Below are 17,116 nucleotides of genomic sequence, written 5' to 3' on the forward strand. Positions count from 1 at the left end.
TGTAGAGACAGGCCACCATATTCTCCTTGTCACACATTTTTGACAAACAGCAATCATTTTAAAAGCTTAATGGCAAATTGCTTGTCTACAGACCCATGATTGGTTGATTATATATGTGTATATGTGTCAGGAAATAAATTAATAAATGAACAGAGTAGCATACACAGCAATCACTTGTGATTTATGTTGATGTTGAAAACATTACTGTTCTGCAAGATGACAGACAAGGAATGGTATGAGCGTGTGTGTGTGTGTGTGTGTGTCAGAGACAAGGGGAAATGGGGGTGTGCTCAGCAGTGTGGAAATGAGAGGGGAGACTAACATTCTCCATCACGTACACTCCCATACCTTTCCCTTAGTTTTGGCTCTTTAAAAGCTGCTGTCAGTGGTGTCTGTCAGCCTCATTATCGCTTTGTCTTAGCTTGAGGGAATTCCTATCCACTTTGCCTCTCTACAGACTGTCAGCGGAACTAAACTACAGCAGAAAAAAAGAAGAGAAGTGAAAATAAGAACTCATCACAGGCAGCATTCTAATACCAAGAGAGTGGACCGTTCCCAATTGTTACTGGACAAGGTGTAGAGTGAGATGGCTCTATACCTGAACATCCTGGCCCTGCTCCTCGTGCAGTTGGCTTTGTCAAGCCCTCGGCCACTGAGCACTCAGGTGACGACTGCCAGAGGGTGTCCCACTTGCCAGGGAAGTCAGGAGCGTACGAGCCCTTCGCAGAGGCATCAGTCTACAGATTTCAGCACCGCTGTTCTGGCCATCGGGGACCCATGCGGGGTCTACACTCAGAGCTGTGCCCAGGGGGTTCGTTGCGCCCCTCCAGAGGACGAACCCCGGCCCCTGCAGGCCCTGCTGGAAGGCAGGGGCGTCTGCAGCAACACCAGCAGGATCAGCCCAACTGATAGGGTCCTCACTGTGGGTAAGGCTGCCACAACTGTTTGTACCTGGGGACACTTTAAACAAGTGTCATTCAACTTTTGGGTTTGGGTTAGGTTCATGGTATCCAGATTTATATTTTCAACACTAACACTCAGTGTTTGCTATGTCAGTTTTGGCTGGACTAGGAGCTTGCATGTCACTTTAAATCCAGAAATGATTGTTCAATCGCTCTTCCTGTAATGTGAGAGAGGGTTTCCTTTGTAAAAGTCCAGAGGAAATAATGATAATATGACTAATACACTTGTTCTTACATGACAGAAACACTAGTATTGAGTTACTTTGTTCATGTACCAACTGCTCAGTCCAGGATGTGGTTAAATAAAGACTGTTGTTTTTGGACAGTCAGTGAAATGTTACAATAAGTTGTGTGAAAAATTATTTTAGATTTTGCTGGATTAGCCACCACAGTACAAACATGGGTATTTGGTTCAAATACTTTCTTATGCTATTAATAAACTAAGGTTTGTTAACAAAAAATAATCACGCTACCTCACCCGCAGTCAAAAAAAGAGTTTTGTTGTTGAAGATTTCATTGAAAATCGTGGTAGTATAATTAGTAGTTGCATAATTGCTGCTGACTAAACAATAACATAAGTTTGTGTTTATTTTAACAGCTATTCACATAGCAATTAACTGTTCTATCTTTTCTTTATTTGATCCCAGGCCCTACACCTACTGAGGATCCAGAGAAGGTAACAATCCTCTCCATCTGATGACTGCAATACTTCAGAGAAACAGTAGATGAATGACCTGAAATTGGGCTTATGCTTATCTCTTGAAATCTGTGTCTCTTCCTCACTAGGCTCCATGTCGTAAACTGCTTTTGACAATTATCCAAAGTCTTGATGCCCAGTTATTTCAGTCACATCATGATATTTACATGCCCAATTGTGACAAGCGTGGTTTCTTCAGAAAGAAGCAAGTGAGTTGGTGCAATGTTCATCTAAATTTATGTGAGATTGTTTCAATTATAGTAACTAGAGCGAATGGCATATCTACATCGTTTGCAGCTCTAAAATAGGATTCCACCATGTGTTTGCATGTTGTCTTTGTGCAGTGTCGGTCCTCTCGAGGTATGCAGCGGGGCAACTGCTGGTGTGTGGATAAACATGGCATGCCAACAACTTCATATGTTAAAAAGGAGGGCGCCCTGATCTGTGAAAGTGCATGAAGACTAGGCTAAAGCAGAGGAGGCTCGAGCTGGATCACCAATGTGAGATATGGACAAAAGAGCAACACACAGATTCTAAAGGTGCTGGACACTACTTTGCCCTCACACTTATTCTCCACCACCTGAAAGCAGAAATCCCTTCTTGAAAAGCTTTTTCCATAGTCAGTTGTAAGTTGGTCTCCTTGCGCCCTCTACTGAACATAAGTCATACAACTTCTTTAAACTGGGAAAGTGAGGAGACTCACAGAACTTTATTTTCATTACAGCACCCTGACATCCTTTCACATCTACTCATATTTGAATATGAGGTGGGAAATCACCCAGCCAAGTGTCACATGGTAGCATGGCATTCTGTTAAGACAAACCATTACATCTGTAGTAGTTGTAACATGTCCACTGTCTGGTCCATTCTTGTATCTACAGCAGTAACTCAGAAACTGTGCCTACAGTGTGGGACTGCACATAATGAACATGCTTATCTTTCATTTTCAAGATTTTAGCTCCATACATTATAAACAATATATATAACATGTCATGAATCAAGCATCAGGAATCAATATGATTTTGTAACTTACATTTTTTTCATTACTAGAGCAATAGCACACAGTATCATTTCAAAGTTTTAGTAGGTCTTTTGTATGCACTCGCTATACTTAATGTATTTTTTTTACTTTTTTTTTTCATCATGTGTTTTGCAGTTTTGTTTTTTTCCTTTTTTTTTTCTGTAATTCACTGTAATTTTATTACTGTAATTGGTGTATATAATCTCTCAATGTCATTCTATTTATGTTCCCTTAAATATAATACTCTATTTATGTTAATATTGATGCTACTCTTTATAGCATGCTACCTTTATAGGTAAATAATATATCAGTGCTTGCCTGAGAGCAGACACCAGAGGTATAATGAGAAGAACCTGAAACCTTTGTGTTTATAACACAGATTTAGGGGCATTATTTTTATTTCTGTTTTCATTGCATTTATCCTTTATTTAACCAGGCACGTTCAACGTAAATCTTACTTATACAAGCATGGAACACAGTGAATACAAGGAGGAAATTCACCTCTTGAACTGTAAGAGGAAGTGTTAAAAAAAGTTGAGAATGATAAAAAATACTCATCACTAACAGACAATATTACTAAAATGTTCTTGATAGACTTCAGGGATTGTAATACAATACAAACCATTTGGTTGACTTTGTTGTAAATAAAAATAACTTTGCTCTGGAAGTAAAGCCCTCTAGTCCCTTAATCCAACAATCTTTCTCATATGATCAGGGACCGAGAGAACTGGGACAGGACTGCCCACCTTTTAAGGCTTGTTTTGAGTATGTTTTCACCCTACATGAAAACAGTGAAGCATTGTGGATACATGCAGGGTTGGGGAGTAACAGAGTACATGTAACAAGAATGGTAACTGTAATTCATTATATTTGCTGAAAAAACAGTAATGAGATTAAAAATACATGAGGAAATATGTGCTTATATGTGCTTATTGGGGGTGACACAGTCTCTCAGTGGTCTAAGGCGCGTATCATGTAGGCTAACTGTGACGTCCCGGGTTTCGAATCCGGCCCAGGACCTTTGTCGCATGTCATCCACCTCTCTCTCCTAATCTTTCCTGTCTATCTGTACTGTAAAACTGCAAAAAAAAAATCCATTCCAATCATCATACCATTCATAGCAATAAGAAAGCACTCAACCAGTATTAGTATTTCTAGAATGTTTATACAAAATAGCCAGTGCTTGTATTCCGTAATTGAAATTTCCACTTTCTTCCACAAGTTGCACTATTCCATCAATAAGAGTCAATGCACATGCACAATTCTTTTTGGGGTTCAGAGGCTGTTATGAATTCCAGGTGAATCTGCATTAGGTTGCTGAAAGTGAAGATGCATTTTGAGAATCACTTTATTGATAGTTTGGCATGTTATTTTAAAAATGTTGCCCATATGCCCATGTTGCCCATACGGTTAATGGTGTAAAAAAAAAATAGATGAGCGCAATAGATGTAGACCGAGGTTTAAAATTGTGTTTCTAAGCCCTAGTTGCTTCTCAATGCAGTTTGGCATCTCTCACAATTTGGGCATTTTTTTCATTCGAAGGAACTAAAGCCATTATTTCTGCATGGATCGGATAAGAGAAGGAGGCAAATGTATGGAAGCCCATTCCCGCCACTCAATAAAATAAAAAAACGACTCAATTGTGAGTTTTTCTCTCGCAAAAAAAGTCTGAATTCTGAGATATAAAGTCAGAATTGTGAGGAAAAAAAGTCAGAATTCTAAGAAATAAAGTCACAATTGCGAGAAAAAAACTCACAATTGATCGTTTTTTATTTTATTGAGTGGCGGGAATGGACTTGCATAATGCCTTATGATTTTATGGAGGGGATGAATGTTGACCTGGCTTTAAATGCTCACTGCTGACCAATGTAAGCTGTTGATGAGAGATAAGGTATGTGCACCATGGTTAAAAGCCTACAAATACCTTTAGATTGGTTAGAGAAGCCCCTGTAGATTATAACTCCTCAGGTGATCAGTGTTACCAATGTTTAGATGTTTCAATCTGAAAAGGGCAAAAGGACAAGGGGACCCCCCCCCCCCCCACCCCATACTGTCCATATTGTTCACTGATTAGAGCCATTGTGTGTGGCTGATAAATGTCAAGAATTCCTTATATAATAATAAGGAAATGGTAAATTAAATTATCTCTTAAGCACTTAATTGGCATTTGCAACAACAATCTCACGCAAACAGATTTTCACTCTGTGCTGAGTTCTACTTTGTCAAGCACTGGCTATAGTAAAATGTGTTTTATGATAATGTGATAATTGGTGCTTTTTCCCTCAAAAAGGATATATGTCATTTCTTCATAACTTAACTTAAAGTAACTTCATATTGGAGCAACTGAAAGTAATGTGATTACGATATAGAGTGAATCCAATGATCTGTGTTGGGTTACTGGTTAAAGTTATAAGTGGATAATCAGTAATCAACAGCATACTGTTCCAGCCCTGGCTGCATGCTCCTGCAGCTGCTGATGGACTGTCTGACGCTGCACAGGCTGTTAGGACGTGATGTGCTCACTCTCAAGAAATCTCAAGAACCTTCAAACTTTATGGCTTTTACTTACATATGAATTAATTGATGTCAGAATATAATACTGCACCTAAGACTGTGTGAGAGAAGTATTTAATATTATTGAATAGTGAGAAGTTTTTAACCTTCTACACTAAGAAAATTGTAAACAGAAGAAATCTGATTGTACCTCCTAAGCATGAGTTGATTGTGATCCACTAAGTGAGCAGTTCCTTTAGCTCCTCGTGAGCAGATCTCAGCATAAACATTTTGGAGATTGTTCCTCATATGAAAAGTTCATCATGTCTTCAGATACAATTCTGTCCAGACACCCAAAAGAGGTCTTTGATGCTGTTTGTCCATATTTTCTTTAAATTATAGATAGCTCATTGGCCACTGGACTTCAAATGTGCATTTATCCAGCCTCTTCTTAAAAAGCCTACTGTTTGATTTATATCTCATCTCATGGCCTGGGTTTTATATCCTCCGTAGTTAAATTTTTCTGCAGACTACCCCAAGGATCCATCCTTGGTCCCATTTTGTTCTCCATTTATATGCTCCCACTTGACCACATAATTTGTCGACATAATGTTTCCTTTCACTGTTATGCTGATGACCCGCAACTGTATCTGCCCATAAAATCCAGTGATTCAAGTAGCCTTGACACTCTCAGGGAGTGCTTAGCCGAAATTAGTTGTTGGATGTCTCTAAACTTTCTGTAACTAAGTCTGAGATTGTTGTGTTTGGCCCTCTTGATGCAACCGATTCATGAAAATCTTGGTAACATAGGCTATTGAGCCAGCAGCCAGAAATCTGGCAGTCATTTTAATTCCGGTTTGAAATGTGAGAAATTCAAAGTGGTAGTCTTGTTTCTATCAGTTAAGAACTATATCTAGGATCAGGTCATTTATATCCTGTTCAGACTTCGGTCTTTAATGCAGTGATTTAATCTCATATTGACTATTGTAATTCCCTGTATTCTGGCTTTAATCCAAAAGCTCTATCTCTCCTGCAACTAGTCCAGAATGCACCTTCTAAGCTTTTGACTAGATCTAACAGGAGAGAGAGCATAAGTCTAATTTTAGCAAATTTACTCTGGCCTCCTTGATTATAGAATTGATTTCAATATTAGATTGATTGTTTTTAAAGCAGTAGCTTGGCCCCTAGCTATATCATGGATCTTTTTATGAATGCAGTCTTCAATCAGCTCACAAACTCTTTCAACTGTCCCTGTCAGAGATGATAGAGCTTCTGCCATCAGAGCCCCAACAGTATGGAACAAGCCCTCTGTGCATGCTCTAAACTCATTTTTATGACTTTGCGCTTTACTGTTGATTTATTTTGTATCTTATTTGCTTTGCATTTGTTTTGAAAGGTGCTATATATAAATAAAGTGTATTAATAAACTTTATTTATATAGCCTATAACACCTTTCACCTTTATTATTATTATTAGTAGTAGTAGTAGTATCATTATCATTATTAATATTATGTTGGTCAAAAATTTTGTTAGAATTTGCAAATGTACCCTACATGTATGACTGAGAAAACACAGAAAACACAATGAACGAATGAATGAAATTAAGAAATGTTACATCAATAAATGGGTAGAAAATGTGATGAAGCCAGTATAGCCTAATTGCAGCTTACTGATTGTAATGCTGATTTTGTTTGAGGCTGCCGGTAGTGCGGAGTGATGCTCTGATGAGTACACATGCATGTGTTTGATTATATTATTATTGCACCGGATAAGCCATAGACCGCGACGCAAAACGGCCAAACGCCTCGAAGGCAAAAGGTGTTGAGAGTACCAGGCTGCAGTGACTCCACAGCAAGGCGGACTTCAGCCTACTTTACATAGACTATTACACCAGAGATGACAACAAAAACAGGTCTATTCAGCGGCACGTCTGAATAACTTCCCGTAAGCAAAGTTATTCCACAGCATTGGCCTTTTTGTCATGGAGACTAGCCTTCGTCAAAGGTAAAACAGCAAGCTCTCCTAACCTGTTAAAGTGCGATGGCTTCTCCCAGTGCCACCTCGAACCCTCTCAATGCTCTGGCACCAAAGAGGAAAACAAAGAAGAAACATTTTGTGCAGCAGAAAGTAGAGGTTTTCCGCGCGAGTGACCCCGTGTTGAGCGTGCTCATGTGGGGAGTCAGTCATTCGGTAGGTAGGCTATGTGTGTGTGTATGTGCGCGCGTGTGTGTGTGTATCTAATATCTATGTTGACTGTATGTCCACCATCTGCAGATTAATGACCTGAGCCAGGTGCCTGTCCCTGTCATGCTGCTTCCAGACGACTTCAAAGCCAACACCAAGATCAAAGTCAACAACCACCTCTTCAACAAGTACAGTACTGCTAGATTGTATGAGCCTGCATCCAGCATCCTGTGATTTCCAGAGATTTCTGTGGATGTTAAGATTTATTTGCCTGCTTATCAGAGTTTGCAGTGACCCCTTTACAACAGGAATAAGAAACAATAATGCTAACTACAGTATAACAGTGTATTCACTACAACTTATATTACTACTGCCACTGCTACTAGTACTACTACTACTAGCCTACCACTACTATTACTGCTACTACTACTACTAGTACCACTTCTACTATTACTACTACTACTAATAATAACAATGCTAGTAAATTAACAAGTCAAATAGATTAAAAATAACTAACTTGTCTGCAGTAGGCTTACTACAGTGTAACTATATAGTACTGGGCTATGTAAAAGATTAATATTCTAACACATTGTGTGCTGCACACAATTAAAAGGAAGGAAATACAGCACAGCCCCCCAGTAAATTGTACCAGTGGTGCCAGAGGTTGTGAAACACCAGAATATTAATATGTACCAAGCAAAAACATGACAGAGAACAGCTAAGTAGATTGATGCCCACTGAGGCAATGTGAAAACTTTGTGGGGCTCACAGAGGAGACGTGTCAGTCTGAGGGAGAGTTTGACAGAATATGGTACAGTATAAATGCTGCACCATAATTTGTGGATACTGTGTTATACATTATGTCTGCTGTGAGGTCCAGTTTCCATACAGATGGAATCTACAAAAATCTCAATGAGTGGCTTTCAATAATCCTTTAATCCATTCAGGAATCCAGGGCCTGGTAAAGGACTCATAGACAGAGGTGGGAAGAACAATAAGAACAATCAAATATGTTTTCTCAAGTAGAAGTGCTGTTGCCTCAGTGAAATTTTACTCAAGTAGTAGTTAACCTACTTGTGTTGGAAACTGGTCAAGTAAAAAACTAAAGTTGCTCACTAAAAAGTACTGAATCAGTCCTTAGATATTATATCTTGAACATGACCCATGACCCAATTTTGAATATACATTATGCAAAACGTTTCAGCAGCTAATTTGACACTACCTTGCCCTCAAACACATTCATGCATGTTTGAGTAGCATTCCTAAAAAATATACACAGTGACAAGAGCATTGAATAAATGAATACATTTTGTAATTGGTTATTACCTACTTCTGCATAGATTTTAATCTTGAAAGAGGATATGAGTGGCACAAACCTGCAGCCATTTTACCTATACTTCACCATTTTTGCACTTATGATCCACATACAATCACACTTATGATTAGAACACTTTACTATTGTACAATATTATATTCCTGCCCTTAGTAGGGAGAAGAGACAGTGAGATACAGGGAGAGATAACAGTATTCAGTATTCATGAATGTACCATGTAGCTCAAGTAAAGTGTTGGTGATTAGATGTGCACAGCGCAGTAAACCGAGCTGCATTATCCTTACTTTATTGAATAAAATGTTGTGTGCTTCCCCTCAGAGAGAATCTTCCGGGACAATTCAAATTCAAAGAGTACTGTCCACAGGTGTTCAGAAACCTCAGAGAGCGCTTTGGAATTGAAGACCAGGATTATCAGGTATGAATTCACCACAAATCCACATTTGACTTATGTTTTTGTCATTTTGTTGTTTGTCAAATCAGAGAATTTTACAATTGTGCATATGGTAGCAATTTCCAGAATGGATTTTAGAATTTAAAAAGGGCAAAAACGCTCTTTAGAGTGGAGATTTTGGACTTTGATCCCATTTACAGCTCCCATCAAGCATTTACTCTACAATGGTTATAATGTGAAGGGGTAACAAGTGGTTCTTGATACAGAATATATCTGAAGCCACAGGAACTTTTCCAGCGTTGCTAGATTTTTCAATGTGTTTTTATCCTCTAATGAAAACTAGACACCTATTTGTTTAACTAAAATTTTTTGGTCTGTATTGATGTGTGCCCTTCTAAATTTGCATTCATTTGGATAATATTTGCATGTTTCAGGTGGCGCAAAGTCTAGTCAGCGATCTGCTCTCTACACATTTGTTTAGCACACATTATCTGAGGCATACAGTATGTGCACTGTCATAAAACATGTACTGTTTAAAGGAATATTACTGCTGACCTACGGGACTGTTTGTAGTAAGAGGGAGGAAGTGGCCGTTGGTGCAAAATGCAGATTTCTATGTCCCAGTGTTGCACAAATTGAGCTGTATTACACTGACACTGTAAACTGAGACTACAAATATGCCTTTGCTTTCAAAATCATGTCTTGGAATCCTGTTTTTGGTTTGCATTTGTTGGCAATCTCATGTAGTGTATATTACTCTACAAAAGTAGTTAAATATCTGCCAGCTACAAAAAAAAAAGTCATCAGTCAGTCATGTTTGTATATTTTCAGGGCAGGATGTAGAATGCCCAGTGACAATTAGAATAAGTACCCGTACATTTTTGTTAGATTTATTAAAGTCTTTGTTTATTAATATATATTAAATATCCAATGTCCAGTGCAATGCGAATTGCATTTCTCAATTCCATGGTATAATTCAACAAAGGACCTTTTAATATAAAGTTACTCAAATTATTATAACTGTCAGCCTTGTGAAAATTTGACGCCCTTTGAAAACTCTCCCTCTGGTTGTCAACAGAATCAAACATCAATTCCAATCTACTTCCTGGTGTAAATGATGTCACCTTCACACTGGTTTTAATGAATGCTCTAATTGGTCAACAGTATGTCGAGTTAATCAGGTGTCCCACAGTTTGTCAGACAACAGCCAGCCAGGTACTTGCCAAACTAGACAAAATCTCTGTGCCTCCTTTGTTGCTGGGTGCAGAAGCTCCAACACTAGAAATTTGTTCCTCAAAGACAGAAACATTGTCATGCAGTGGAAGGTTCAGATATCACTCAGTCCTACAAGCTTTGTACCATCTAACCATCAAAAAAAAAAAGATGCTCATTGTGTTAGAAATAAAAAAAAAGTTCCTGATTGAATTGAAATTGCACTGGATCTTTAATGAATATGATTTACACATTGGACAGTTTGTAATAATTGTGTATGCTTAAAATAACCAGCAGAGTCCGTTTTTCTTGAAACTTTCAACTCAGACACTTTCTCAAGTTAAATAGGTTGAACACCATCCAGACCCCCTCCACATGAACTTAGGTAACATTTTTAGGCAGCTATAGGTGACTGGGCAGATTCCTTCACAAGTAAATCCTCTTCTCAACAGCCATAACTATGTGTTTAATTTTATTATCACTAAGTAATGGTCAGGGGCTTACTGGAAATGTGCAAGCCCAACTGCATGTAAAACAGTTGAAATTGAGTAATGCTAATTATATATAACTGCTGAATTTGGCAATATATCGCTTGGCAATATATCACACAGTAGGTATAAAAAGATTTCAGGAACCTGTGTAAGGGATGTGAAGCCATCACTGGGAAGATGTACAGCACAGTTGCACCACTGTTCATGTTACATTTTGATCTTGTTAGACATGCCATATTCTTACTCACCAACAGGTGTCTCTAGCCCGCAGTCCTCCAGTCAAAGATGGGGAGGGGCAGGGCGTGGGGCTGCTGCTGACATCATACGACCGCACTTTGGTAGTGAAAGAAATCTCCAGTGAGGAAGTGGAGGATATACACAATATTCTCTCTGAATATCACCAAGTAAGACACAAAGTGAAGCCCTTAATTCTCCTGTGTTACACTGTTCATATTGAGTTTTAGATATATTGTGATATTAATCACAATGACTGTTACCCTCCTTTTAGTGATTTCATCAATTTTTAGACAATGTATAGTAGTAGTCAATGAAATTCAAGGATATTTTAATTTATTTTTGTCACATTTTGTCCTGTATCTTCTGCATGCTAGGATGCTACAGGGGAGAGTTGTTCATTTTATGATAGCTCTGGTTGCCATGGCAAAGGTTTGACAACATCAAAGCAAAAAGATGAGAGGTTGACTTTCACACAGAAAGAGTGCTTTAACGAGTGATAATATATGACCATGGCTCTTGCTTTTACAGTGAAATTTAAGGTTATAGACATACCTCTGTCAAGCAAAGAAATACAGAAAATCTTCTTGTCAAGGGTCTTTCTGCTTTCTGCTATCAAAGCAGATAGAGATAGGGAAGTGCACTTACTGTATATTCTGTCTTTAAAGGCATTTAACAAAACTGAGAATAACTGAATATGAACATCATCAGAATACGTAATGTCTAGTGATTTCTTCATACATTTGTCTTGTTAACATCATTTTAGTTTAGGCAACTAGTTTAGGTCCTAGCATTTGTCTTAATGGTCAGGTATAAATGATGATGAATATTATTGTCTGACAGCCCTGTCAGTATGCTAAGTACAACCCAGGCTGCTGACTATCCTACAGCAATATAATGTGCTTTGATATGAACCTTCATATTTTTTTAAAGGAGAGTGGGCAGTTCACTCACTTTTGGTGCTACATTATTTATTCAGACAGCAGGAAACTAGAGAAGGAGACAGAGTAAAGGAGATATAAGACAGCCTGTCGAGATGTGATGATAGGCTAGTGGAAGCACGCATGTGGATCAAGAGGCAGGGGATTTAACCACTTGACTATCTGCAGGCACAAGACTTTTATATTTACACTGCCCCATGCCACTGGTTAGATGTTTCCTCCGTTCTCCATCATCCACGGTCCATTCATTCCTAACTGTCCTCTTCCAGCACATTGTCACCTGCCATGGCAGTACGCTGCTGCCTCAGTTCCTGGCCATGTACCGAGTCTCTGTGGAGAGCGAGGACACCTATCTCTTAGTTATGAGGAACATGTTCAGCCACAAACTGCATGTACACTGGAAGTATGACCTCAAGGTACGTATTGTAGCAGTCATTTAGTTAGAGGAGTATTCAGCGTGGGTTTTCTTTCAGTGCAATCAATACAAAACTCTGATTGTGAATGGGACATAGACAGTCATGTGTGTTGAAGCATGCTTCAACACGAGATGACCAAAGGTAAAACTTGCTAGCCTTGCGCTCTCTAGTGTTCAGGCAATGCAAATGAGAAGATCATTCTGAATGTCATTTGTTAGATTAGACCACAGCTGAAATAGAGACAAAATTTCAACTCCACAATTGTTGAATTTTTGTATCGTGACATTTTGTGTTACAAACTTTCATTACAGCCCTATAATTTGCTCACCAAACTGAAATTGTTAAGCCTTCTTAATAAATAGCAGATGTTTCAAATTGCATCATCCAGCTTAATTAAAGGATAATTCCAGCCATGGTGAATGTTAAAGCCGGGAGTGACAATTATAGGTGCATTAAGTAATGTGTGCATATGGTTACTAATAAGGCTCAAGTTAAACAGGAGCTGATCAATGAAATGCTGTGGGATCTCTTCTTCTCTCAGGGCTCCCTGGTGTCTCGTGAGGCAAGTTTCAAAGAGAAGGTGAGATCAGATTACGTTAAAAGTTGTATGATTTGCTGTTGTTAATCTCTGCATTCTGCATGCCATACTTTTATGTTTGTAAAATGGGTATTATCTAGTCACTTTCTGGTTACTTTTATCTGTTTTTTTTGGTGTGAGAAATGCTTGTGTTATCTATGGTTGTAACTTATTAACACAAACTCTGTAAGGCTTACAGTGAGATCTTTATATTGTGCATAATGACTCTCTAAGGAAGACACTCTTTGCGCTGCTTCAATACTAAGTGCTTTCAACCCCTCAATGTCCTTGACATTTTTTTAAATACCATCAGACAACAGTCTGCTTGTTGATGCAGATTTATGCTAACATGCTAATTTGAACTCTGAGTAAGATATAGCAGCATACACTTTATGAAGTTTTCAAACCAGAACACTTTAAAGGAGTAGTGAACTAGCATCTTGGGGCCGTTTTAGGGATGTGGCCAGCTGCTGAAACTGCAAAATACATATCCATCTCCTTTTCAATGAAAGGTGGCATGACCTAGTTAATTCAACCTAGATGAAACTCTGGTGAAGACTGAGGGTGTGGTGTCTGGGATCTGAGCATTTCCAGGTTTCTCTCTCTTATAACCAAAAGACATGCTCCCGTTCATCCTGACACTTTCATGGTGTTTCAATTCCTCCTCATGGTCCTTTCTTTGAGCTCTACCATAACGAGGGACATCAGTAACTAAGAGGTTTCATGAATCCTGGCCAAACTGCCAGTAAATTAAGTAAAGTCAAATTAAATCTTCAGCACTTTGTTTAATGCTTTATGAGGATGACTTCGGTAAATATTGTAAAACAGACAATGATAACAGACAATGATCCAGCTGGACACAAAGAGGGCATTCAGGAGTGCTTTCAGAAGTATGAGCTGTCAAATATGGACAAGATCATTTTCTCTTGTAGCATCATCCAGTGTTTAACATTGGTGACATATTTGCTGCCAAGTGTGGCCTAAGCCATTTCTGATACATAAACAGGGCAGTGAGCGCTATTGCAAACTCCACAATAATGTAGAACATTTTCACTTTAGCGTGTACACAGAGAGACCAGAAGGAGGTGCAAAACCCCTGGTGGAGTGATTTATTAAAAAGAGTTTACGAAGGGGAAATGGGGGTGAAGAACCAAACCGCAGGGTGAGAGGGTGAGCAGAATTGCTCCAAGCGTTGCTGTTGGGTGCTGGGATGACGGCAGCCTCCCTTCAGGGTCCCAGTCAGAGGATGGCACTGAAGAAAAGCAGAAGCAGCTTCGACTCTCTGCGTTCCCATCAGACTGTTGTGTCCTGGCTCTTTTTTAACGAGCACTGAATCATCTGCAGCTGTGGCACCGCAGCTGAAGGTGTGGTGGATGAGGAGTCCCTGCCCTGGCTCCATGTGCTCTTTGTTTATGTGTTGGTTGCTGCTGTCCGTGGTGCTGATGTTTAGCTTTCACAGGCAACACAGGCTTCCCATCACAGCATCTGCACAGAAGTTCAGGAGCTGTCAGTCTCCCTGGGGACCCAGCAGAGTGCAAGCTGTTTCCCCTAGTTTGACATATCTCTAATTGCAAACAGTGAAATATTTGAAGACTGTTTAATAAATAACTGTAGCTTTGGAAACTTTTGAGCTTTCTGACCATGTTGATTTGAAATAAATATTTGGCCAATGTTATTGATTACTTTGTATATTACCTTTTGATGAGAAAAATGCTAAATGGTTATTGTGGCATTGCTGTAATCTTGGTATTTTCTTGCTGAATGTAACTTAGTTGATCTTCACTCTGTATTTACAGGTGAAAGAGTTGCCCACTTATAAAGACGTAGACTTCCGGAATAACATGCAAAAAGTTTATGTGAGTGATGAAGAGAAGGAGAAGGTCATGGAAAAGCTCAATAGAGATGTAGAGGTAAGAAAAAGTGTTGAAAAAGTGTCTTGTGCACATTGTTTTCTTGGCTGGTTGTGTGTACTCGTGTGTCTCTGTTTTCAGTTTCTGGTGCGTATGAGGATCATGGACTACAGCCTGCTGCTGGGTATTCATGACGTTGAGCGGGCTGAGAGGGAGGAGGAGGAGGAGATGGAGTCGTCCTATGAGGAGGAAGAGGAGGATGAAAATGGCCTGGCTCCCGCTCCTGCTCCGGGCTCCACCTCACCTGAGGGCATCGCTGGCTACATGAACTCCTTCAAGCCCATGGGCCCGGGGGAGTTCGACCCTTATGTGGACATGTACGCCGTCCAGAGCGCCGTAGGTCAGTCCTGACAAGTCATCAGACAATTTAAATAGGTTAGGAGCCACGCGCTCTAGGTGTCCCACTTTACTGCTCTTGCGCTACACCACATCTCAAGCTAGTGACCGGCACAGACTAGATCATCTGTGCAGACCAAGATCACTCACCACAGTCTGTCGCTCACTGCTCCTCTGCATGCTGTGATGTAGGTGCGCCCCAGAGGGAGGTCTATTTTATGGGTCTCATCGATGTGCTGACGCAATACGACACCAAGAAGAAAGCTGCTCATGCTGCTAAGGCTGTCAAACATGGGGTGAGTGATCAGTGTCTTTGAAAGGGAAAGGGCATAAAGGGATATCACTTTAAATTTTGATGTGTCGTTTTCCTTCACCAAACACATACACAAGTCAGCATGGCTCCGTATCCTGCAAAGTTTAAAGGTTTTTTCTGATTTTCTCTGATGTTTTTCAGGCAGGAGCAGAAATCTCAACAGTTCACCCAGAGCAGTATGCTAAACGTTTCCGAGAGTTCATTACTACGATCTTCGCGTAGTTCAACGTTTTGCAGTCTGGGCTACCATAGTCATTCAATACAAGGGGAGATTCACCACGCAACTGTTTCAAATCAGCATCAAGAAACAGGGAAGATTCACAGTTCATTTAATTTCTTAATGATTTATTTGCGTTTTCAATATTCCCCCCTGCAAGACAAGTGGGCATTTACGCACTTGAATTGGAAGAAGACTACTTGGGCAACACATGGATGTTAATGGTCTTCTTTTGTTTTCACTTAAAGCTGCACTTGGCAACTTCGCACTTTGACGGCTGCAAATGGCAGCGTGAGACAACTGTTTGAATTTTTGAAAGATTGAAAGACTTTATTACCCAGAAATCATGTAATGTGTATCAGTAAATGTCACACTCCTCAGACATGAATTGTTTTTAGTGGCCAGTGGGGAGTGGAGATGATAAAAACAGGTTCAGCCATAATTGGTGTGTCCAGTTTTCCCTCAATGGGACGCTTGCTTGCTGCTGTTTAGGAGAAAGTTGTGCATTTCGCTCCTAAGTTTTGATTTGTCACTTCCTGTACGGTGAGAAGATTTCCCACCAGTGCCTATACTTATATTAAATTAATTTGGGCAAATAGGGTAAATCTACAGGGTCTCAATTAGGGGCAATGGAACACTCTTCTCTGTTTCAGCCCCAATTTGTGATTTAAAACAAAAAAATATTGCCTAGTGCAGCTTTAAAATAAATGGCAAAGATAGAGATGTAGTGTGGCACCAATTATTACTATTGTTAGGCTTCTTTTTGGCACATATTTTTAATGAAAATTGAATGGTTTAGATTGAATGGTTTTTTAAATCTACTATGTAATTATGTTACATAAATAGGTAATGAAGCAATTTGAAATGTTGATTGTTTATTCATGAATGTATTATTAATCATGACATCAGCCTATAATGAATATGATATTAAAACCCCTTACACAGAAAGTAAACAAATACACCAGCTAGGTTATTTCTCTGAGGTGAGGAGCAACTAAATGAAAAATAAAGAATTGAGTAATATTAGCTTCCTAGCTTCATCAGAGATTCTCACTAACTTATAGCCCGAAGGAGCACTTACCTGCTTTTGGGAACTAATTCCTTGCGTCCAGTATTTTTTATTCCTTAAGAGTGAAAAAATATAAGTAAAATTATATAAATATAACACTAGCTTATGCTGTAAATATGTGGACACAAAGTAGGCTACTGTAGATGTATGTATAGCAAGTTGTTCTGTGTGCGTGCGTGCGTGTGTGTGTGTGTGTGTGTGTGTGTGTGTTGCAAGCCTGTGCAACGCTGTGTTATGTGTAGTGGATGGTGCACAGCAGCTTGCATCATCTCAAAAGCACTGCAGCAAACTAAATACTGAACTGTAAGTTGATCAAAGA

General features: G+C 39.3%; 2 protein-coding genes across 3 annotated transcripts; both read left to right on the forward strand.

The window, feature by feature from the left end:
- Nucleotides 1–220: 220 nt before the first annotated feature.
- Nucleotides 221–3,582, forward strand: LOC139655130 (insulin-like growth factor-binding protein 6). Its single transcript, XM_071532448.1, has 4 exons — nucleotides 221–926; nucleotides 1,610–1,638; nucleotides 1,749–1,868; nucleotides 2,004–3,582. Exons 1-4 carry the CDS (start codon nucleotides 587–589, stop codon nucleotides 2,115–2,117), a joined length of 603 nt encoding a protein of 200 aa, XP_071388549.1. The 5' UTR covers nucleotides 221–586; the 3' UTR covers nucleotides 2,118–3,582.
- A 3,631-nt stretch (nucleotides 3,583–7,213) lies between these two features.
- On the forward strand, nucleotides 7,214–15,862 carry LOC139655117 (phosphatidylinositol 5-phosphate 4-kinase type-2 gamma-like). Of its 2 annotated transcripts, XM_071532427.1 has the most exons (10): nucleotides 7,214–7,363; nucleotides 7,448–7,545; nucleotides 9,009–9,105; nucleotides 11,039–11,188; nucleotides 12,229–12,375; nucleotides 12,917–12,955; nucleotides 14,749–14,862; nucleotides 14,944–15,202; nucleotides 15,391–15,494; nucleotides 15,653–15,862. In XM_071532427.1, exons 1-10 carry the CDS (start codon nucleotides 7,214–7,216, stop codon nucleotides 15,731–15,733), a joined length of 1,239 nt encoding a protein of 412 aa, XP_071388528.1. In that variant the 3' UTR covers nucleotides 15,734–15,862. The 2 variants fall into 2 exon arrangements, with proteins under 2 accessions (XP_071388528.1, XP_071388536.1); XM_071532435.1 differs by lacking the exon at nucleotides 11,039–11,188.
- The last annotated feature ends 1,254 nt before the right edge of the window (nucleotides 15,863–17,116 follow it).

The sequence above is a fragment of the Centroberyx affinis genome, unplaced genomic scaffold (assembly GCF_046629955.1).
Source record: "Centroberyx affinis isolate AG114_WGS23_722 - 3 ecotype Tasmania unplaced genomic scaffold, CSIRO-AGI_Caff_v1 ptg000151l_1, whole genome shotgun sequence".
In the NCBI taxonomy this organism is placed as follows: domain Eukaryota; kingdom Metazoa; phylum Chordata; class Actinopteri; order Beryciformes; family Berycidae; genus Centroberyx; species Centroberyx affinis.

Excerpts from the sequence above, each read along its gene's own strand:
- LOC139655130 (XM_071532448.1), top strand. The coding sequence starts at position 587 with ATGGCTCTATACCTGAACATCCTGGCCCTGCTCCTCGTGCAGTTGGCT. Across the intron at positions 927-1,609 it reads TGATAGGGTCCTCACTGTGG|GCCCTACACCTACTGAGGAT; the intron begins GTAAGGCTGCCA and ends ATTTGATCCCAG. Across the intron at positions 1,869-2,003 it reads GTTTCTTCAGAAAGAAGCAA|TGTCGGTCCTCTCGAGGTAT; the intron begins GTGAGTTGGTGC and ends GTCTTTGTGCAG.
- LOC139655117 (XM_071532427.1), top strand. The coding sequence starts at position 7,214 with ATGGCTTCTCCCAGTGCCACCTCGAACCCTCTCAATGCTCTGGCACCA. Across the intron at positions 7,546-9,008 it reads AACAACCACCTCTTCAACAA|AGAGAATCTTCCGGGACAAT; the intron begins GTACAGTACTGC and ends GCTTCCCCTCAG. Across the intron at positions 15,203-15,390 it reads CGCCGTCCAGAGCGCCGTAG|GTGCGCCCCAGAGGGAGGTC; the intron begins GTCAGTCCTGAC and ends GCTGTGATGTAG.